The sequence below is a fragment of the Oreochromis aureus genome, linkage group 20 (assembly GCF_013358895.1).
Source record: "Oreochromis aureus strain Israel breed Guangdong linkage group 20, ZZ_aureus, whole genome shotgun sequence".
Classification (NCBI taxonomy): domain Eukaryota; kingdom Metazoa; phylum Chordata; class Actinopteri; order Cichliformes; family Cichlidae; genus Oreochromis; species Oreochromis aureus.
The window spans coordinates 19,380,510-19,397,624 of NC_052961.1; the positions used below are offsets into that span (position 1 = coordinate 19,380,510).

The 17,115-nt window shown below is 40.3% G+C and overlaps 3 protein-coding genes across 7 annotated transcripts in view; all 3 read right to left on the reverse strand.

The window, feature by feature from the left end:
• The window catches only part of LOC116325871 (homeobox protein Hox-C4a), a 56,978-nt gene that overhangs the window by 15,564 nt on the left and 24,299 nt on the right, over positions 1-17,115 (reverse strand). The window contains exons 3-4 of one of the 4 annotated variants that reach the window (XM_039604925.1): positions 15,521-15,807; positions 191-232 (exon numbers count right to left, since the gene is read on the reverse strand). The exons of 1 other annotated variant lie outside the window; for it this stretch is intronic. The gene's annotated coding sequence lies outside the window, so the exon portion shown is untranslated. The remainder of the gene's footprint in view (positions 1-190; positions 233-15,520; positions 15,808-17,115) is intronic. 2 more of the 4 variants (XM_039604926.1, XM_039604927.1) reach the window with 2 other exon arrangements.
• hoxc5a (homeobox C5a) lies at positions 4,268-7,520 on the reverse strand. The gene is made up of 2 exons (XM_031746877.2): positions 6,617-7,520; positions 4,268-5,362 (listed from the first exon to the last, which is right to left on the reverse strand). The coding sequence occupies exons 1-2, from the start codon at positions 7,089-7,091 to the stop codon at positions 5,154-5,156; spliced, it is 684 nt and encodes a 227-aa protein (XP_031602737.1). The 5' UTR covers positions 7,092-7,520; the 3' UTR covers positions 4,268-5,153.
• On the reverse strand, positions 8,050-11,159 carry hoxc6a (homeobox C6a). 2 transcript variants are annotated; one of them, XM_031746873.2, is made up of 2 exons: positions 9,705-11,159; positions 8,050-9,222 (listed from the first exon to the last, which is right to left on the reverse strand). In XM_031746873.2, exons 1-2 carry the CDS (start codon positions 10,099-10,101, stop codon positions 8,912-8,914), a joined length of 708 nt encoding a protein of 235 aa, XP_031602733.1. In that variant the 5' UTR covers positions 10,102-11,159; the 3' UTR covers positions 8,050-8,911. The 2 variants fall into 2 exon arrangements, with proteins under 2 accessions (XP_031602733.1, XP_031602734.1); XM_031746874.2 differs by having other exon boundaries at positions 8,050-9,219; positions 9,705-11,153.

The window sequence follows — 17,115 nt, forward strand, 5'->3', positions numbered from 1 at the left end:
TTTGTTTAGGCTTCTATGTTTGAAATCGTAAGAAACGAGACAAAGAACATAATGCCAGAGTGTCTGAATAAATTAAGTGGAAGTGCAGATATTAAGGTGGTTGCTGTCATTGGAAAAGCAACTCCGTCAGACAAGCTTTACTCTTAAATAAAGGTAGGTGGATAAGCGTGGGGCGATGCGTAACACTTACTATTAAATCCGCAGTCTCACTCACTTTGGCTCGTTGAAATGCCTGAAAAATAGAGAGAAAGAACGAAAAAATTAAAAGGGTAATGATGACAAAATGGTTCATAAAGGTCCATAAAAAAATGTCCTCATTAAGTGACAAAATGAATTTTTGCACCCAAACTGCAAAAATAAAATGCTCGAGGAAGAAATTAGCTTTATAATTTGTTCTATTAATATTTAATTTTAAAACATGTATTAGACCCCCAAAAAAAAGAATAGAAAGAAAATGTTACTCAGTGTTCTCTAAATTAACGAAGCAGCCTATTTGTCACGGATATCACGCATTTGAGGATGGCATAAAAATGCGGTGTTCGTACCGTATTTCAGTTTTTTTGCTCCAATTTTAAAAAGCCACTGTATAGTGTGAAAATAAATCTAAATATATAAATTGGCCACATACAAATATGAAAAAGAGATTATATAATAGAATCGAAAGCCACAAATTTATTTATTTCATTATAATCATTTCCTTCGTGTTTCCTACAGTAAATCACTCAAAGTTCAAATACAGAAAGAAACTGTTTGCATGTGTTTCCTTTTTGTTTTTCCTAATGACCCGTCAGTCCGTCCCTTTGCCTCTCATATCCTCTGCTCTCTACTTAAGCGAGGCTGTCCTAGAAAAGCTCTGACATGTGTGGGGCTGCTGCAGAACTGGGACCGAGGGCGAAAATTTAGGACGGGTCATTTCCAGACAGTAAAAGTAAATTTACAAGCATTTTGGTATTTCCTTGGGCAAATTTTCTAAGAATAGAAATCCCTGGACTTCCAGAGCCCTGTGGAAATATGGCGAAGAGTCAATAATAGTTCAAAAAAAAAACCCCTAGTTTGTCTTCACATTGTAAATAAATTCTTGCTGAGTTAAAAAAAAAACAAAAAAACGATGTAATTGGACTTTATGGTTTTTATTTGGGCTCAGACAAAAGGATGTTTGTGTTCACCCGGAAATGACCTCCGAGGTTTGAATGATGACAATGTCAGCTCTACAGGTCAAAGAAAGGAATAAGACAGCTCAGAACATGGCAGTGAAAACGGATGTTTATGCCGTTTCACTTTTATTGTGATGCTATTAGAGTGTTTTTGAGAAGGTCTGTCTTAGTTTTAGTGAGGTTAAACCAGGTCTTTAATTCAGTGACTAAAAAGTACTGAGAGTAAATATTTCGATTATAATAAGCGCCCTGTAGCCCCATGAATGTGTCAAAACACACATTAATATTTGTTTCCAATTTATTGTAAAAGAAAGAATATATTTACTATTCATTTCTGCAGGAAAACAAATATTTTCCTTTTGTTTTGTTTCATTTTAGTGCGAGAGTTATGGGAGTTAATGGGATATGACAAATGTCTGTATTACGTAAAAGAGCAATGAAACTGCTTGGGAAAAAAGGGAGGAAATAAAAAATAATAATGAGAAGAAAGAGGAACTAACAATGCCCTGACTTGGACACGTTGCCCCCGCAGTGTATCACTCACACAGCAGCGTGTTATACAGTGCCCCCTATTGAAAGTGTATAATTCTTTTCCCCTGCACACCTGAAAGCAAACCAGGACAGACTTTACGTAATCCAGATATTAAAAAAAATATTAAAAATAGGTTTGTAAAACCAGGACTGGAGCGATCCGGTAAGTGGTCAGCCTTCAGTGCATTTGTGCACAACCTAAAGCCTCGACACTCCTCATTTGGAAGAAAGCTGACTCAAACACTTTGTTTTTGTGATTTTTTAATTCCCACATTATGCAGCATTTATAGCCTGTAAATCCCTGCTTCACCTTGTGCCTAACAGCATAGCTGAACACACCCAAACAAGTCTTACTGTTAGATTCAGCCAGTTACAGTTTCACGCATTGAGGAAAGAGCAGCTTTTCTAAGCTGAACTAAGACGTCTTTAAAATAAGCCTAAAGAGAAGCAGAAACTCGTTTAGGTTATAAGATCACATAGTTTTAAGACTGATAACACAGGACAGAAAAAAAGAAAAAAATATATAGAAAGATAAATTTCTGCAAAACATGCACATGCACGCCTCGAGCTAACACTAATGCTGCCTTTCGTAATATTTCAGTTTGGATAATGGCATATTTGAACTGCAAAAATGCCTTTGACTCAATCCTGTCCCTTTGGCCCAGACATGACCCTAAAACAACATGAACACCGGCTGATGAGCACAAACAGTAACTTCGAGTCATGGTAGTCAGGTGGTTTTGCATTAATAAGCCTCATCTTGTGGACTAGTGCATTCTTTTAACCATCAGAGCCACCTTTTAGCACAACATAGAACAGAAAATGTCACAAAATATGCTTCAAAACGCTGTGTATATTTTCAAAAAAGCGCATTTTCTTCCATCCAAGCCGACGTCTGAAACCACGGCGCTTCTATTTAGAATTTCCGTATTCTACATGCAGGTAAGAGTACGAGGGGGATATTGGAAATGAGAGGGAGAGAGAGGGTGTGGTGGTTAGTGAGACGGGACGCCAGATTATTTTTGATAGTTCTGCCTGAACTTTGCATTTTCCTCACAGTCACCCCCCCTCCCTCTCTCTCACTCACACACACACACACACACACACACACACACACACACACACACACACACACACACACACACACATATATATTTTTCTCACTCTGACATAAAGAAGCAAACTGTTGAATCAAATCACATCTACAGCATGAAAATATGCGTAGGCCTATAATATGTTATTTGCCAAGAATAACAACAGCCTTCAAAATAAAGGCTAACAATGGTTTAAAATGAGGCTCCTTAACACAAAATATCAGTGATCGATATATCCGTACGAGACACTTTTTGAATATTAAAAAAGAGCAAAGATACAATGAAACGTGTGAAAGCAATCATTTTTTCGGGTTCTTAAAAATATGGCACAGTTTCAAAAATACTCGCTGCGAATTAGTACATGTAGCGTCAATTTTGACGTTAATCTGTTTAACAGTCACACGTTCAGTTACACTGATATAAAACAAAAACTACGCAGTTCAGTGAGATAACGGCACAGCTCGCAGGCCTGTAGGCAAAGTAAAAACCAACTTACTGCAACAGCTCTCAGTCCTCCGCACCACTCGACTACACAGTCCAGAGAAAGGTACTGCATCCTCACTGCCACAAAGCCCTTTCTTCCTCCGATAAGGGGAAGCCAGCAGCTGCGATTCCGGACAGTTAAGATTATATATGATGTGTATATATCGAAGGTTTGTCAGCTCTTCCAGGCCATAAAACCCACTTAAATGACACCACGTGCTTCCTATGCACCATTCACAGGCCCTGCTTGAGGCAATTGGCATATGTAACCTTGTAAACTTTAAAATACCCTAAAAGAAAGACATACAAAAAGGATTGAATGCGTTGTCCACGTATAGGTTAGGCCCAACAGAGCGCAGAGAAAGTGGACGCTGCGCTGACCGGTTCTCATAACCGTCAAGGAAGTTCAATAGGAAGCTATTAGTTTAAGAGGTGAGTTGATTTTTATTTTCTTTAAGTAGTGCTAGACAGAATTACCTCATAACCTTGGGCTATACTGCGTCACGCCACTTCTTCTACTAAAACTGCCGCTACATTCAACAACTGGGGTGATTTTATGTCCGCTATGCTACCAAATAGCGATGTTTTAACTGCAGTGTAATGATACCAGGATTAAAGAGCAAAGCGACATGACAAAAATAGCCATATGGCCTCTGCGGTGATGACGCGCCAGTATGCGGTCACAGGAAACCAAAGTTTTGCATCCACGTTGTGTCGTGGGCGAGTGTTATCACAGGCAAGTGCGTCCCTTCCTTCCCTGACAAAACAGGAAACGGAGTGTGCGTGTGGTGGAGTGCTGGAAAAGGGGGCAATAAAGTTTTATGGGGGCCTTAAACTTCCGAGCGCGTTTGTGAGTCAATGAAAATCTGTTGATTTCGTGGCTCAAATGGGACAACGCATTTATAAATAGCTTCGCTTAGTGAACTGAATTCCGCCAGGCAACCCTCGAAATGTGTTTCAAATAATAATAATAATAATAATAATAATAATAATAATAATAATAATAATAATAATAAACGTGCATGCTGACAGTAGGGAATTCCCTTACTTTTAATGAGTCTTTATTGGTTACAATCAACGAACAGGCCATCTATCAGTTATTGTAGGCCCAGTGTTAATCAGGCACCTTAAGTTTACAAAGGAGGGAAGAGAAATTGTTCCATTGCACATTACAACATTATCACAAACAGCCACTGAATTGTACATAATGATTCAAGAGTCACAAGAATATGACAGACAACATGGATGGTGTCTTCACACGAAATCCACTCACGAGGACATTGCTTATTGAACACACATTCAACAGCATCCTAAATGCAACATGTCACAGAATAAATTTTAAAAGAAAAAGAAAAAAAAGGGAGAGAAGTAGTATTTGTAAGACTACTTAACTGTGGCTAAGGATTTTCAGATAAGTCAGAATTATTATTTATTTTGACTTTGTTTGATTCACTGACCCCTTTGATGCATGGTGATATAAAGTTGGGAGCTATGCAGGTTATCTCTAGCTTACATAATTTAAAAACATTTTATTTTTTTCTTCTTTTAGTATTTGTGTGCATCTTTTCAGTGTACTGCAGACCGAAGCTTTGCAGCGGGACGGTTCCAGCTCACCCTCGACCCCCTGTTCCTCTCGTGCAGTAAAGTGAGGCTATCATCGCATGGGCAGCAAATTAATTTAGAAATGTAAACCGATTGATCAAAGTGAGCGATATTCAATACATTAGGTCCCAAACTGCAGCAAGTGACACATAATTGGTGATGAAGCACACAGAGCGGTGTCATGATGTCATTGCTCCTAGCAGTTCATCCGAAGGTCAGGCGGCACTCCAGCATTGTGCAGTGAGGGGCTGAAAACGTGCTGCATGCACCGCGTTCGCTGATGCTCTTTTTACTCCTTCACTTTGATTTTTGAGTCCTTCTTCCACTTCATTCGTCTGTTCTGGAACCAGATTTTGATCTGCCTCTCGTTTAGACACAGAGTGTGGGCGATCTCTATGCGCCTGCGGCGGCTCAGGTACCGGTTGAAGTGAAACTCTTTCTCCAGCTCCAGAGTCTGATAGCGGGTGTAACTGGTCCTGGACCGCTTACCCTCCGATTCTGAAGTGGTATTAAAATAAGTTAGCTTTCAGCAGCATTAGTGGAAAAAAATAAGTGGAATATAAATAATAGGCTAATAATATCATTACATTCATTACTATTACATGTTATTACAAAGCCTGGATACCCATAAGCACTACAAGCAAGGATCCATTAATTTAAATCCCCTTCAACCCCCATTTAAAAGATCAAAAATCTTTATATAACCTAATTTTAACCTGATATTACTTACTGTGGACTTGTGCAATAAAAATTTATGTTCATGCAGATAAGGATGGTTAACTAGACCCTCAATATAAATATACTCAGTGCAGGGGAAGAGGGCCCACTTAATCCTTTCACAGCAAAACATAAAAAATACAAAATATTACTTAATGCATCTTATCATGATTTAATGGGTAGAATTTGATAACTAAAAATATGTGGGCCTCTCGATAAAACCCTGGCTTCGGTTTAATAACGATGCACTGGAGTAGGATGTTGTGGGGGAGAAGCAGATATGTAAACTATAAAAAAAAAAGAGAGCGAGAGAGAGAGAGAAGGGGTGGGGGAGAAAAAGGGGGATGAAGAAAGTGATGTTTTCCAGATACTTTTTTCAGATTTTCGTGGGTACATGCGTGCAAAGCAACAGAGTTGCGTTGTTGGAAAAAAATTATTTCAACATCCCTGCAATGTGTTTCTAGATATTTGCATATGGAGGCTCATAATAAAAATAGCTGCTTTTGCAGCAAATGTGCTCCTTGTACGTCTCGTTGCCTCAACAGTGCGCCAGTGGTTTGAAGGCATAGAGAAGAAGCATGCCTATTCAGATCTTTTAGAGGTGAAAAGTTCATGATTGGGTCAGGGCATTGGTGTTTCACAGAGTTCAATTTAAGGCTAAAGCTTCTCTCTCACAGTGTGTGTGCTGATGCAAAACACATAGCTAGACCAAGTCTATAAACGAAGCATGGCAAAAACTAATACTTAATGCTGCATTTGTAATATTATTCCATAGTTTTATCGCATTTTTGTTCCCTTATCCAATTATGCCACCATAAATCACAGCGCAGATCACATCTTCACCGTAACAGAGCAGGTTTACGAGCAATGGATGCCTTTGTCATAAAATTTATGACCGCGAGTTTTTATTATTTCCTGCGTTTGGCCTATAAAACTCAAGAGGGACACTGGAACGGGCAAAAAGAAGTGTTGTAGCGTTAAGAGTGAATAAGGGAAAGCATCTTAGCTGCACTTTAGAAAATATGCAAACTTTACCGTGGCTCATGTGCAGTTTTGTCATCCATGGATAAATCTGTGGTCGCTGCTCACTGTCCTGAGGCTGGTTCACGTTTGTGTTTCGTTTCACGGACTGCGTGTTATCCGCGTTTCTGTCGCTCTCCTGGCTCATGTTGCCGCCGGATTTTGCGCTCCTCTCCGGGTCTCTGTCAGCCCCACGTCCGAGCAGCTTAGTGCTGCCGTAGCTGAGCCCGCTGGCGTCCACGGACGAGCTACTGGAGACCATGGTTATTTGTGGTCCTGACGGGAGTGGAGTATCCGTATTGCCACGCAGGCTAGTTTTCATCTCCTCCCGTTGAACAGAGGTCGTGGGGACGGGACAAGAGAATATCCCGTTCACATTAACACCCTCATAATGGCTGGACATGCGCCCAGATAGATCGAAACTAAACATAGTGTTAGGAGAACTTGTCTCGCTTGTTTGCCTGAGACTGGAGCTGTCAACAGAGCTCATTTCAAACTACCACCGACACTTTCTTTTTAAACTAGACAGGGCTGCGGGCTACACGTTGCGGTTATTTCCTTGTTTTTGTTGATCATTGCTTTTCTTTGTTGCCGCTTTTGGAAAATTCACAGCTGTCTGCCCTAAAAAATAATCCAGGATTTATAGGTGGAGTAGGCTTTGGTATCTTTTTTTAATTCTTGATCCGACGTGGGCTGCCCAAATATGGGGTATTTGTACGGGATCACGTGCGCATGTTGGCCAGTCATAAATTGGCTTTGATACTCAATGGGGATATTGATGAATAGGAGAAACGTGTCCGGTAAACTTTGAGCTGTTGGTTGTTGAGGACCAGGCAGAGATCTTTAGCGCAAAAAGGGCAGGACAGTAAGACAAGAGCGTCATCTGGTGTCTGGTATGGGGCAAGACGGTCAACACCGGTCAGCTCTGTGCCTTGGACCCGATGCCAGTCCACCATCACCAATAATAATAATAATAATAATAATAATAATAATAATAATAATAATAATAATAATAATAATAATAACAAGGTTAGAATATATTTACACGGATGGACTTGAAACTTGAACGTTGTTGGGAGTTTTTATTACTACAGCTACGGGGATGTTATCGTGTTTAACAGTAGCTTAACAGTAGCTAATTCCTGTGCCATACCAATATCGGCGTCGAACACATAGGTCTCATATTTTGGAGGGGAAAAAAATTGCTTAAAAATATATGTTTAACGTCAAAGTATCCCCCTCTTACCTACACAACCTCCTGACCAAACAGGCCACGACACGACAAAAATAAAATAAAATAAAAAATGTAAAGAAAAGCAAAAGAAGAAAGAAATAGCAAACTTTCACAGTCCAAGTTTAGTGCGTATTTAGGAAATCTCTGTGTATTTTTAGTACGTATTTAAGGGACCTGTCTTCACCTGACTCATGAAACAGACAAGACGAAGGTGAAAGTTTTACAAATATTTTATTCCGTGATACACAGTTATGACAAAACATTAATGTTTGACTCTCAAACAAAGGTGAAGAATTACTAGTGTACAAATCTATCTCACAAGAAAGCATGTTGTGTCAAATGATCAAAAAAGGGGGACTAAAGCGCAATCTTATGTTATGCAGCGTCTACCAAAGCGGCTAAATGCACATTACGTTTCCACGGGATTTACATTATATACCGTTACTTTTATCATGTACAGACATTATGAGTTTTGTTTGTTTGTGTGTGTTCGCGCGTGTGTGTGTGTCTGTGTGTGTTCGGACTGGAGACTATCCGTGCAACTTTTAGCTTGATGCAGGGCCCATTTTCCTGCGGACAATTCAAGTAATAGATTACATTGTGATCAAGTGTCCGCCCGCTCTTTTGCCTCCATGGAATGCGCATGTACAGTAATGAGTTTAGTCAGATCAACACTGTATTATAGTGAGGTGATCAAAGAGTTTCACAGTGATGGATGGGGTGTGTGTGGGGGGGGATAGGTAAATATACAGATTTCCTGGCATAGGAAGATAGGTAGAAATTAATACTTCTTTTTATTTCCACAATACAAGTGTGACATTTGCAATAAAAAACAAAACAAAAACAAAAAAACCCCTCAGTTCTCCACACAACACAGCGGCCAAACTGTGGCTGAAATAATTTTGGATTTCTAAGGATCAACACTCCTGTGGTTCAACACGAAATAAAATTGGTAAGAGCTGCGTGGTAGCAATCATGCGGTGAAGTCGCTCTCGAGTCCATGTAGATTTTTAGGTAGTTATGTTGGTTTGTAATGGTCATCGTGTGATTTTTATATTTTTTATTATTATTTTTAGCTATTCTTTCTTCTTGTCTTCATCCTTCCCTTCTTCCATCGCGCCATTGCGTTCCTGCTCTTGAGACGCTCCTGTCTGTTCAGTTCCTGTCACCGTGGAGGTCAGGTTGCTCTCTTTCTTCCATTTCATGCGTCGGTTCTGAAACCAGATTTTGATCTGCCGCTCTGTTAAACAAAGCGCATTCGCGATCTCGATGCGTCTGCGCCTGGTCAGGTAGCGATTGAAATGAAATTCCTTCTCCAGCTCAAGCGTTTGGTAACGAGAGTATATTTGTCGTCCTCTGCGTCTGTCTGTCCCGTAGCCGACTCCTGCTGGGAGACAAAGTAAAGTCACTCATTTAAGCGTTAACAGCGCGAAGTCACGTTTGGCTTTCAAATAAAACGTGCCTCTGCCTGGAGTCTGTTCATACTTGGAGGCAACTGAGCATAAGTTTTTTTTTGTTTTTTGTTTTTTTTTTTGCCTCGTTGTTAGATTCATAATTGCAATCTAAATCCACAGAGAAAAATAAACGCATTTTAACTGGAAAGGAAAAATATATCTCAAAGGATATCTTCGCTGTATTATCTAAAATTATTAAAGCTTCTTAAGTAGTCTCTCTATCTCACTCTACTGATTATGGCTACTATATCATTCTTAAAATGAAAGCTGTTTGTTTGCACATGTTAAGGCCCATCTACAAGTCGAGGGGATACAGTAATGTTTTATGGGGCCATAAAAAGTAACTTGCTCTCTTGGTAAGACATATCGTAAAACTGGCCCATTTCCTTAATTTATTTGTCGTAGTAAAACTCACCGCTGTGTGAGTTCATTCGCTGCATCCACGGGTAGATCGGGATGTTACTTTTCTGCTCCTGAGCTGCTGCTCTTCCTTGATCCAGACTGTACTCTTGAGCAATGTGGCTTTGTGTATTGAGTCCCATATTTGTTTGTCTGCAGCTGGGAAGCACGTCCTTGTCTTGAAGAAACACGTTTGATCCATACTCATACTGTGCCCTGCCAGACCCAAACACCACATTATCTTGAGGAGAGTAGAAAGGTGCATATATCCGATTCTGGGTCACAGCGGCACCGTACGACGAAAAATGTCTAACTGTGTCATAGGTGGTGGAGTTTAGGGGTACGTTAGGCAAAACGTCTTGACCACCGGATAAATGGCAGGAGAGCGACGGGTTTGCGAAATAAGAATTCATACCTTGCTTGTAACCCTCTCTCCAACTCTCCCCACTTCTTTATCGGTCTCTTTTCAATCTCCTTCTCAGTAAATCTCCTTCCCCTCTGTGTCAACCAACCACACCTTTCTCCAAGGTCTTCTTTTTTTCCTCGACTTTCTGCCTCTGTAACTGGACGTGAGCTACTTTGAGGATTCAATATTATTAATTTCCAATCTCCGGTTAAGACGCACAAACCCGAGTGTTATAGCCGAGGCTTGGCTCGGTGAGAGACAATATGACAATGTCAGCTGACCATTCTCCACCAATTGAGAGGCAGGAGTTGAGGAGAAACTGTAGCTTTTAGCTCAGAGCTTGAACATTACTGCTAAATGTCGATAAACACAACTTAGACTTGGAGTGGCACACTATACAGCTTGGCTGAGTGAGAAGTTTTTGGCTTGAAGTTTATGAGCATGTGGCGTTTAACCAGAAAGCAAGATGGAAAGCGTGGCCAATGTCATTCAGGACAGACACCACATTGAGGAAGGAAGGAGAAGGAGAAATCTGATTAAAAACACGTGAAATATTATACAAAATGCCTATTCATTAGTGACCATTAGAAAAATTAACACGGATATTAAAGCTGTTTACTAATGCAAAGCAATGAACTGTCATACTAAGTTCTCGTGTGAGTGATTGTGTGTGCGCATGTGTGTGTCCTATAGCCAGTTTTATTCACAATTATAACACAACATACACTGCTGTTTATCTCAGCCATATCAACGACTTTCCGATTTCCATGCTTTTGCAGTGAACTGGGGGAGGGTGTCGGTGGTAAGAATGCGTTTATGGTCTCTCTTCTGTGAGGGCAATAAAACAAGTGACGTTCCCCAGCTCACCAACAACTATCTCTGCAGCAAAGCCTTGAAACACAGGCAGCAATCTCTGCCGCTAAGAATCAAAAAAGCACTGCACAGCATGTGGAGGCAAAGCAAGACAAAAAAAAATCGCGTACAGGACAGGTATGGTACAGAAAGGGGAAAAAAGAATGAAAAAATGCTCCTGTGAAGATGACTTCTGCCACGATCTTGAAAAAAAAAAAATCAGTTGTGCGATTGTGCAAACCTGCTCATGAGTGCTCACTGCTATTTCTCAGGTATAGTCTGTTAAAACTTACAACAAAGAACACTTTACTTCAAATTAATTAAGCAAATTAAGCAAAAAAATGTAATAGGCAACTTGTTAAAATGCTTATGCAGATGTTCCAGTCTTTTTTTTTCTCTCTCCTTGTGATCGTGCTTTGACATTCCTGTGACACACACAGAGGAAACGGGAACCGATTATTATCTCAGCACCAAATGATGGGTTTGGAAATTACTTTAGAGGCGTTTTGCAGAATTCTAGAAAAACGTGATCACGTGTTTTGACCTAAACGAGCTGCCTCCAAATTCAGTTTGTCCATTAGATGAGATCGCAATGCGCTAATTTTCATTTTCATTTTATAAAAACTTTTCAGATGAATTAAAACTAAAACCCCACATGTGCTCTCTAAGTAGTTTTCCAAATTAATGTGGCCGGTTTTTGTTTTGTTTTTTAATTTTACTTTATTTTATTTTTTAAAAACAAGCCGCATCAGATAGCAATATAATAATAATAATAACAATCAATAACGCTATTGAAAATGTCTGTGAAACGCAGTCCCACTGGCTGCAACAGCCTATTGGTTCACCTCATTGATTTCTTCAATGGAGTGAATTCGTGCAGCCTAAACGTGCAACACTGTTTGGTCTGTTGTTTGGGATCCTGAATAGCCCATAAAAGAGACAAGAACAAAGAGAAGGAAGTAGCTGGTGCAGTAAAAGTTTCCCTTCAACTATTTGTGACCATATGTGACATCCGCGTCGCACAGATTTGAGGCAAATAAAGCGCAAAAGTTGGAGCCTGCAGTTTTCCTAAATTTCCGTCCTGGGACTGTTCTTTTTCCACTCTTCTTTTTGATATCAAGAAACGAAATCACTTGATGACGGAGGTTAAACCAACACTTATAGCAGGAGTAAACTACTCGGGGACCCAGTTTGTTTAGTGAACTTCTATCCTTCAGTGTGGTGTAATTTCAAAGGAGACCAAATTGTTGCAAACATTTTTTTTTTAAAAAGTCAATTCCCCTACTTTTACTGGAACATAACGCTTGAATTCCACCAACGTAAATATGAACAAAAACTCTATTAAAATTGAAGTTTGTGATATTATATTTTTAGTCAATGCGCCCTCATGATGGCAGAAACGGAATGTGCAATAGATTTGTGAAAGCTTTCCTTTGTTTAACCATTTCTGCTGTCGTCACCAAATAGCCGGCATAATTTATTCCACGCAGCAAAGTGTTTCAGATTAACACAACTTTCAGCAATCTCTGTTTCATCAAAATCCACTCGAATTATTTGAGTTCCCAACCACAGATTTTACTTATTGTTATTTACACAGACGCACACACACACACACACACACACACACACACACACACACACGAAAAACAGACCGGTCTGTAAACTTTGGGTTGTAAATAAAAGCTGAACAGTAAAGCCAATGTGTGGACTGGAGAGGCTGGAATGCAGCAGAGCTTGTGTCAGTGTGCAGAATTAGAAAGGTCATTCTTTCCCTTGTGTTTTAGTGTTTTATTGCGGCCCGTGAGGCAAATTACGCGCACGGCATTTGATGCAGGGAGGAGAGGAACCGTTTGGTCCGCGTTTCCACAATTTTTAAAAGAACATTATGTCCAACGACGAATGCGTGAACCAGGAAGGTCTTAAAGTAAAAATATAAATTACTATTAATACCCTAACTGCCTGTTTCTGACCATGGGAATTAATAACGATCATTAATAATTAATTCCTCAGGGCTATATGCCCTGAATTTGTAGTTTTATATGGTGATGCGCAAGGAAGGCATAAACTAGGATATTATTATTATTATTATTATTATTATTATTATTATTATTATTATTATTATTATTAGTGGTTTCATTCTTACGCTTTGATGTGTTCTCGTGCTGAAGGCCTAACTTTGATAGCCTGCTCCTCTGCAGCACAACATGGCCCATCAACATCCACGGTTGCTTCTATTTTTTTTTCTTAGACACAGCTTTCAATATCCAACATCACAACATCACTCAGCATTAGTAATACGGGACCCTTAAAATTTCTACATTATCAGCCATGATTAAAAACGCAGCAACAGGGGCAAAGTCTGGTCATCCTCTGATGCTTTTTCCTCTCCCCCGCTTCTAACCTTACTAATAAGGAGTAATTCACATACTAACAATGTAAAGCCCTCTATAAGCACTTTACCATCGCTGGCTAGCCCAATTAATGTCCGGAAGTGTTCGACTTTATGCTCGTTAAGCACTCAGGAAGCTGTTGCCCAATGAGCGCATGTTGATCCACACATCATAAATTATGGCCATTAGTAGGCAAAATTTTTGGTCCTGTCGGGATTTGTAAGTGAGGTTCTAAATGTGGTGATGCGGACAGATTCATGACTTCATGGAGTTTAATGCGAGCCTATCTCTGGGTTTAAAAAACACTGCAGGGCAAAACAATGGACTGTGGTTTTCCCTTCTTATTTCAACCAAGATTTACCTAACAACTCAAATGGCATCTATTAAATGGGCCCTCTTTCGCTCTCTCCCTCTCTCTTTCTCTCTCTCCCTCTTCTGCAGGCATAGTGCTGGGCAGCAGCGGACACGATCCATTGCAACAGCAATGTTTCATAAGGGAAAAGCAAACAACGTGTTTAACAGTAGGTTATAAGAATTTAAAGGCTTCTACAACGAGGCTTTGCCAATAATTGTATTTTACAAGATTGAAACTCTGGACTGCTGAGACAGAAACAGATCACGTCGCTTTATTACATAAAACAATATTTAGTCTCTACACAGAGAAGAGAGGACAATTCCTCAAGCTAAGCTTTGATGAAACAACATCGCCAAACTTCAAATGCACAGAAACTACTTCCTGCTGTCTGACACACACACACACACACACACACACACACACACACACACACACACACACACACACACACACACACACACCGTGTTATTTAAGATGTCTTTGGATACTTGTGCAATGGATACACTTTGTATATACTTTTTCTTACAGTGATACTCCAATTTATTATCCTCCTTTTTTACTGAGGCTTTCGTGATTTCTATCTCTCCCACACAAACACACACACGCACACACTTGACGAGTTTAAGCCTCATTCTGTGTGTTTTTTCATATGAAGTCTAGAATAACGTAAAATAATTGATCTGGATTTATTTTAATCATTACATTTATTTAATTGTTTTAGTATTTTTAGACGTGTTTGAAAGAAATCTGGGGAACTGAAATGTATTTGATGCAATGTCCCACCATTCATGCACAATATGCTATAAACAGTGCACTGTATAAACTCATTCTGTCTCACTTATGACGCCATATTTGCTACTGTTAAATGTCCACTCCTGTTGCTCTTGCTGTTGATGATATTGTGAATATTTGTTACAATTTTGAACTTATTACTTAGTCGTCTTATTTTCTTTTCTTTGCCGTTGGTGTAAATAAAACGAAATGTTAACTCTCACCAATGTCGTGCCGTGCTTATGTGACAAAGCAATATCTTCTACAAATCACTTCATCTCATCATGCTAAAACGAAACAATAAAACAGACGAATCTCATTCTCCAAAGTGACAACAACAAATCAGAAACACTCCTCGGTGTCAGGTCAAGCAGTTACTCGCTGGCAGCAGTGTATCAGCTGACATCCGCAGTGAACCGCCGCCGAAAACCAGCAGCCATAAACAACAAGCCTCAACACCCGCCCACTTCCACATATAACGCCTCTGGTCGCTAGGGGGCACTGCCGGGAGCCACCAGTGTGTCACTGTGTACATACTGTGAGCCTATGTGTTTCTCGTGTGTGCGTGTGACATAGGAGTGTGTGAAATTGCTTATAGATGTTATGCAGGCTTCTGGCAGAAAGTGGGTTAAACGTGTGACAGCAGATATGGAAACAAACCATAATTAGAGAACATCAGCCAGAAATTAATATCATTCGTCACTGCCTGGTGAGAAGGGCCTATGTGAGTGATGAGAAAGTTTACTATCAAAAGACAATCAATTACCTCGGGTTGGCACAGCGCCTTTAAAAACACACACTGGATGTAGGCTGAAGCAGCCACTATACACACAGGTGCTGCCACACCAGCCAGAAAGAAATAATGACAACCGCCCCGGGCTTCAGCACCCTCCCAGGCTACAGGTCAGGTCACAACTACACTGAATAGACACCTTCAGTTCTCATGATCTCACACGCTCACAATTTTCACAATCATTTCAACCACACAAGGACCAGCCGATTGAGAAACAGATCATTAAACAGTTAAGGAAAGCAGCTAGTAAAGTGTATAATCTTACCCCCAGCAGGCTCTCCACAATTTCGAGCGTCACTCTGGTCCAACAAAGCAGCTGAAGGGTCACGATGGCGAGTGGGATATATCAACACAACGCACATCTCCTCTGTGCTGCTGGCTGTGTTCACATTCCGGCGATAAGCAGCTTATGGAGACAGGGTGTCTGCCGGGAAAAGTCTTTTCTAGCAGGCTTTCTTCTTCCATTTGCTGTCCCAGTGGTTTTATTGCCTCCGGTGGGGGAATAAACGCAGGCAGCGGCTGGTAGAGGCGGTGACTGTCCCGAAGATCGCTCTGTCAGGAAGTCGGGAATCGGGTGAATAACACGCGCGGCAGTGCCAAGATGACTGTGCAGCATTTTTTCTTTAAATATTACAGTAAAGGGAAATAATATGTTTCTACGCCCCAGCTTAGTCTGCTGCTGATACAGGGGAAGGACCAGAGAATAGACAACAGCATAAAGTTCATGTTCATAGCGCCTGTGCCACGTGGCTCGCTTCAGCCAATAGCAGAAAGGATTCAGTCGTAAACTTTTATTACTCAGCTGTAAATTTCTCCTTTTAACAACCAGGAATGTTTGCACCCATCTTGTCTTTCCTCTCTTTTTTCTTTTTCTTTTTTTCGATTGAACAAAACTAAACGACCAATAATATAATACGTGACAGCGAAATTCCCCATATGTCACATATCAGACGTGTGTCAAAATATGACAGTTCCCCTGGTGGATGAGCTGTATGCCAAGATGTCCCCCAGACCAGTTGGGAACGAGGAAATAAAAGTGTGTGAGTGTGATGGCGAGGTAGGGGAGTTAGAAAAGGACAGAACGAGACGGAGACACAACTAATTAAACTTCAATTAGGCTAAACCTACTTCCATATAAGGGCCTGTGCTTCTCACATGACAGCAAACAGATGTCAGGATAGTATGCACCTCACATCCAATATCAAATACGCAGACACACCAAGTGCAAGCATAATTTCAAAAATTATCCCTGCTGTAAGTCATTTGTAACAAAATATACATTTTAAAAAGCAGTTGAGATTTGAGCTTGAAAAGAGAAGACTCTCTTATGAAAATAAATATACATACACTGCAAATGTTGCGCAAACTTTTAACGAATGCTAAGATCAACACACACACACACACAGAAAACAAAATATATAATTGTTATGCCTTACGCATAAAAAGTTAGGAGGATAGTTGAGTTTTTTCTTGATCTTCATCAAATATACTGTATCCTTATACTTGCGTAATACCCGAGAGACACGGATCAAGATGAAGAGAACAACAGCAGAGGTATCATTTAATTTAACTCCAACACGCAGCTTTGTATCTCGTAAATCCTTTTACAGGAAGTCCTCTAGCTTCGCCTTGAAATAATCACATGATATGTCATCTGATGACGAGTAAAGCGCATTTTCTACAAGCTAATTAACCAACAAAATTTCCCTCACTTACTAGTTTGAGTGGTGCATCATGTCCTTGCAGGCCATCATCGACACACGGAGCTGAGACACACAAAAGATGCAGGCCGAGCCGCGTCTTTACCACCGCCAATAAAGTTTACAGCAGGTACACTTAACTTTATTGGTAATGTCAACC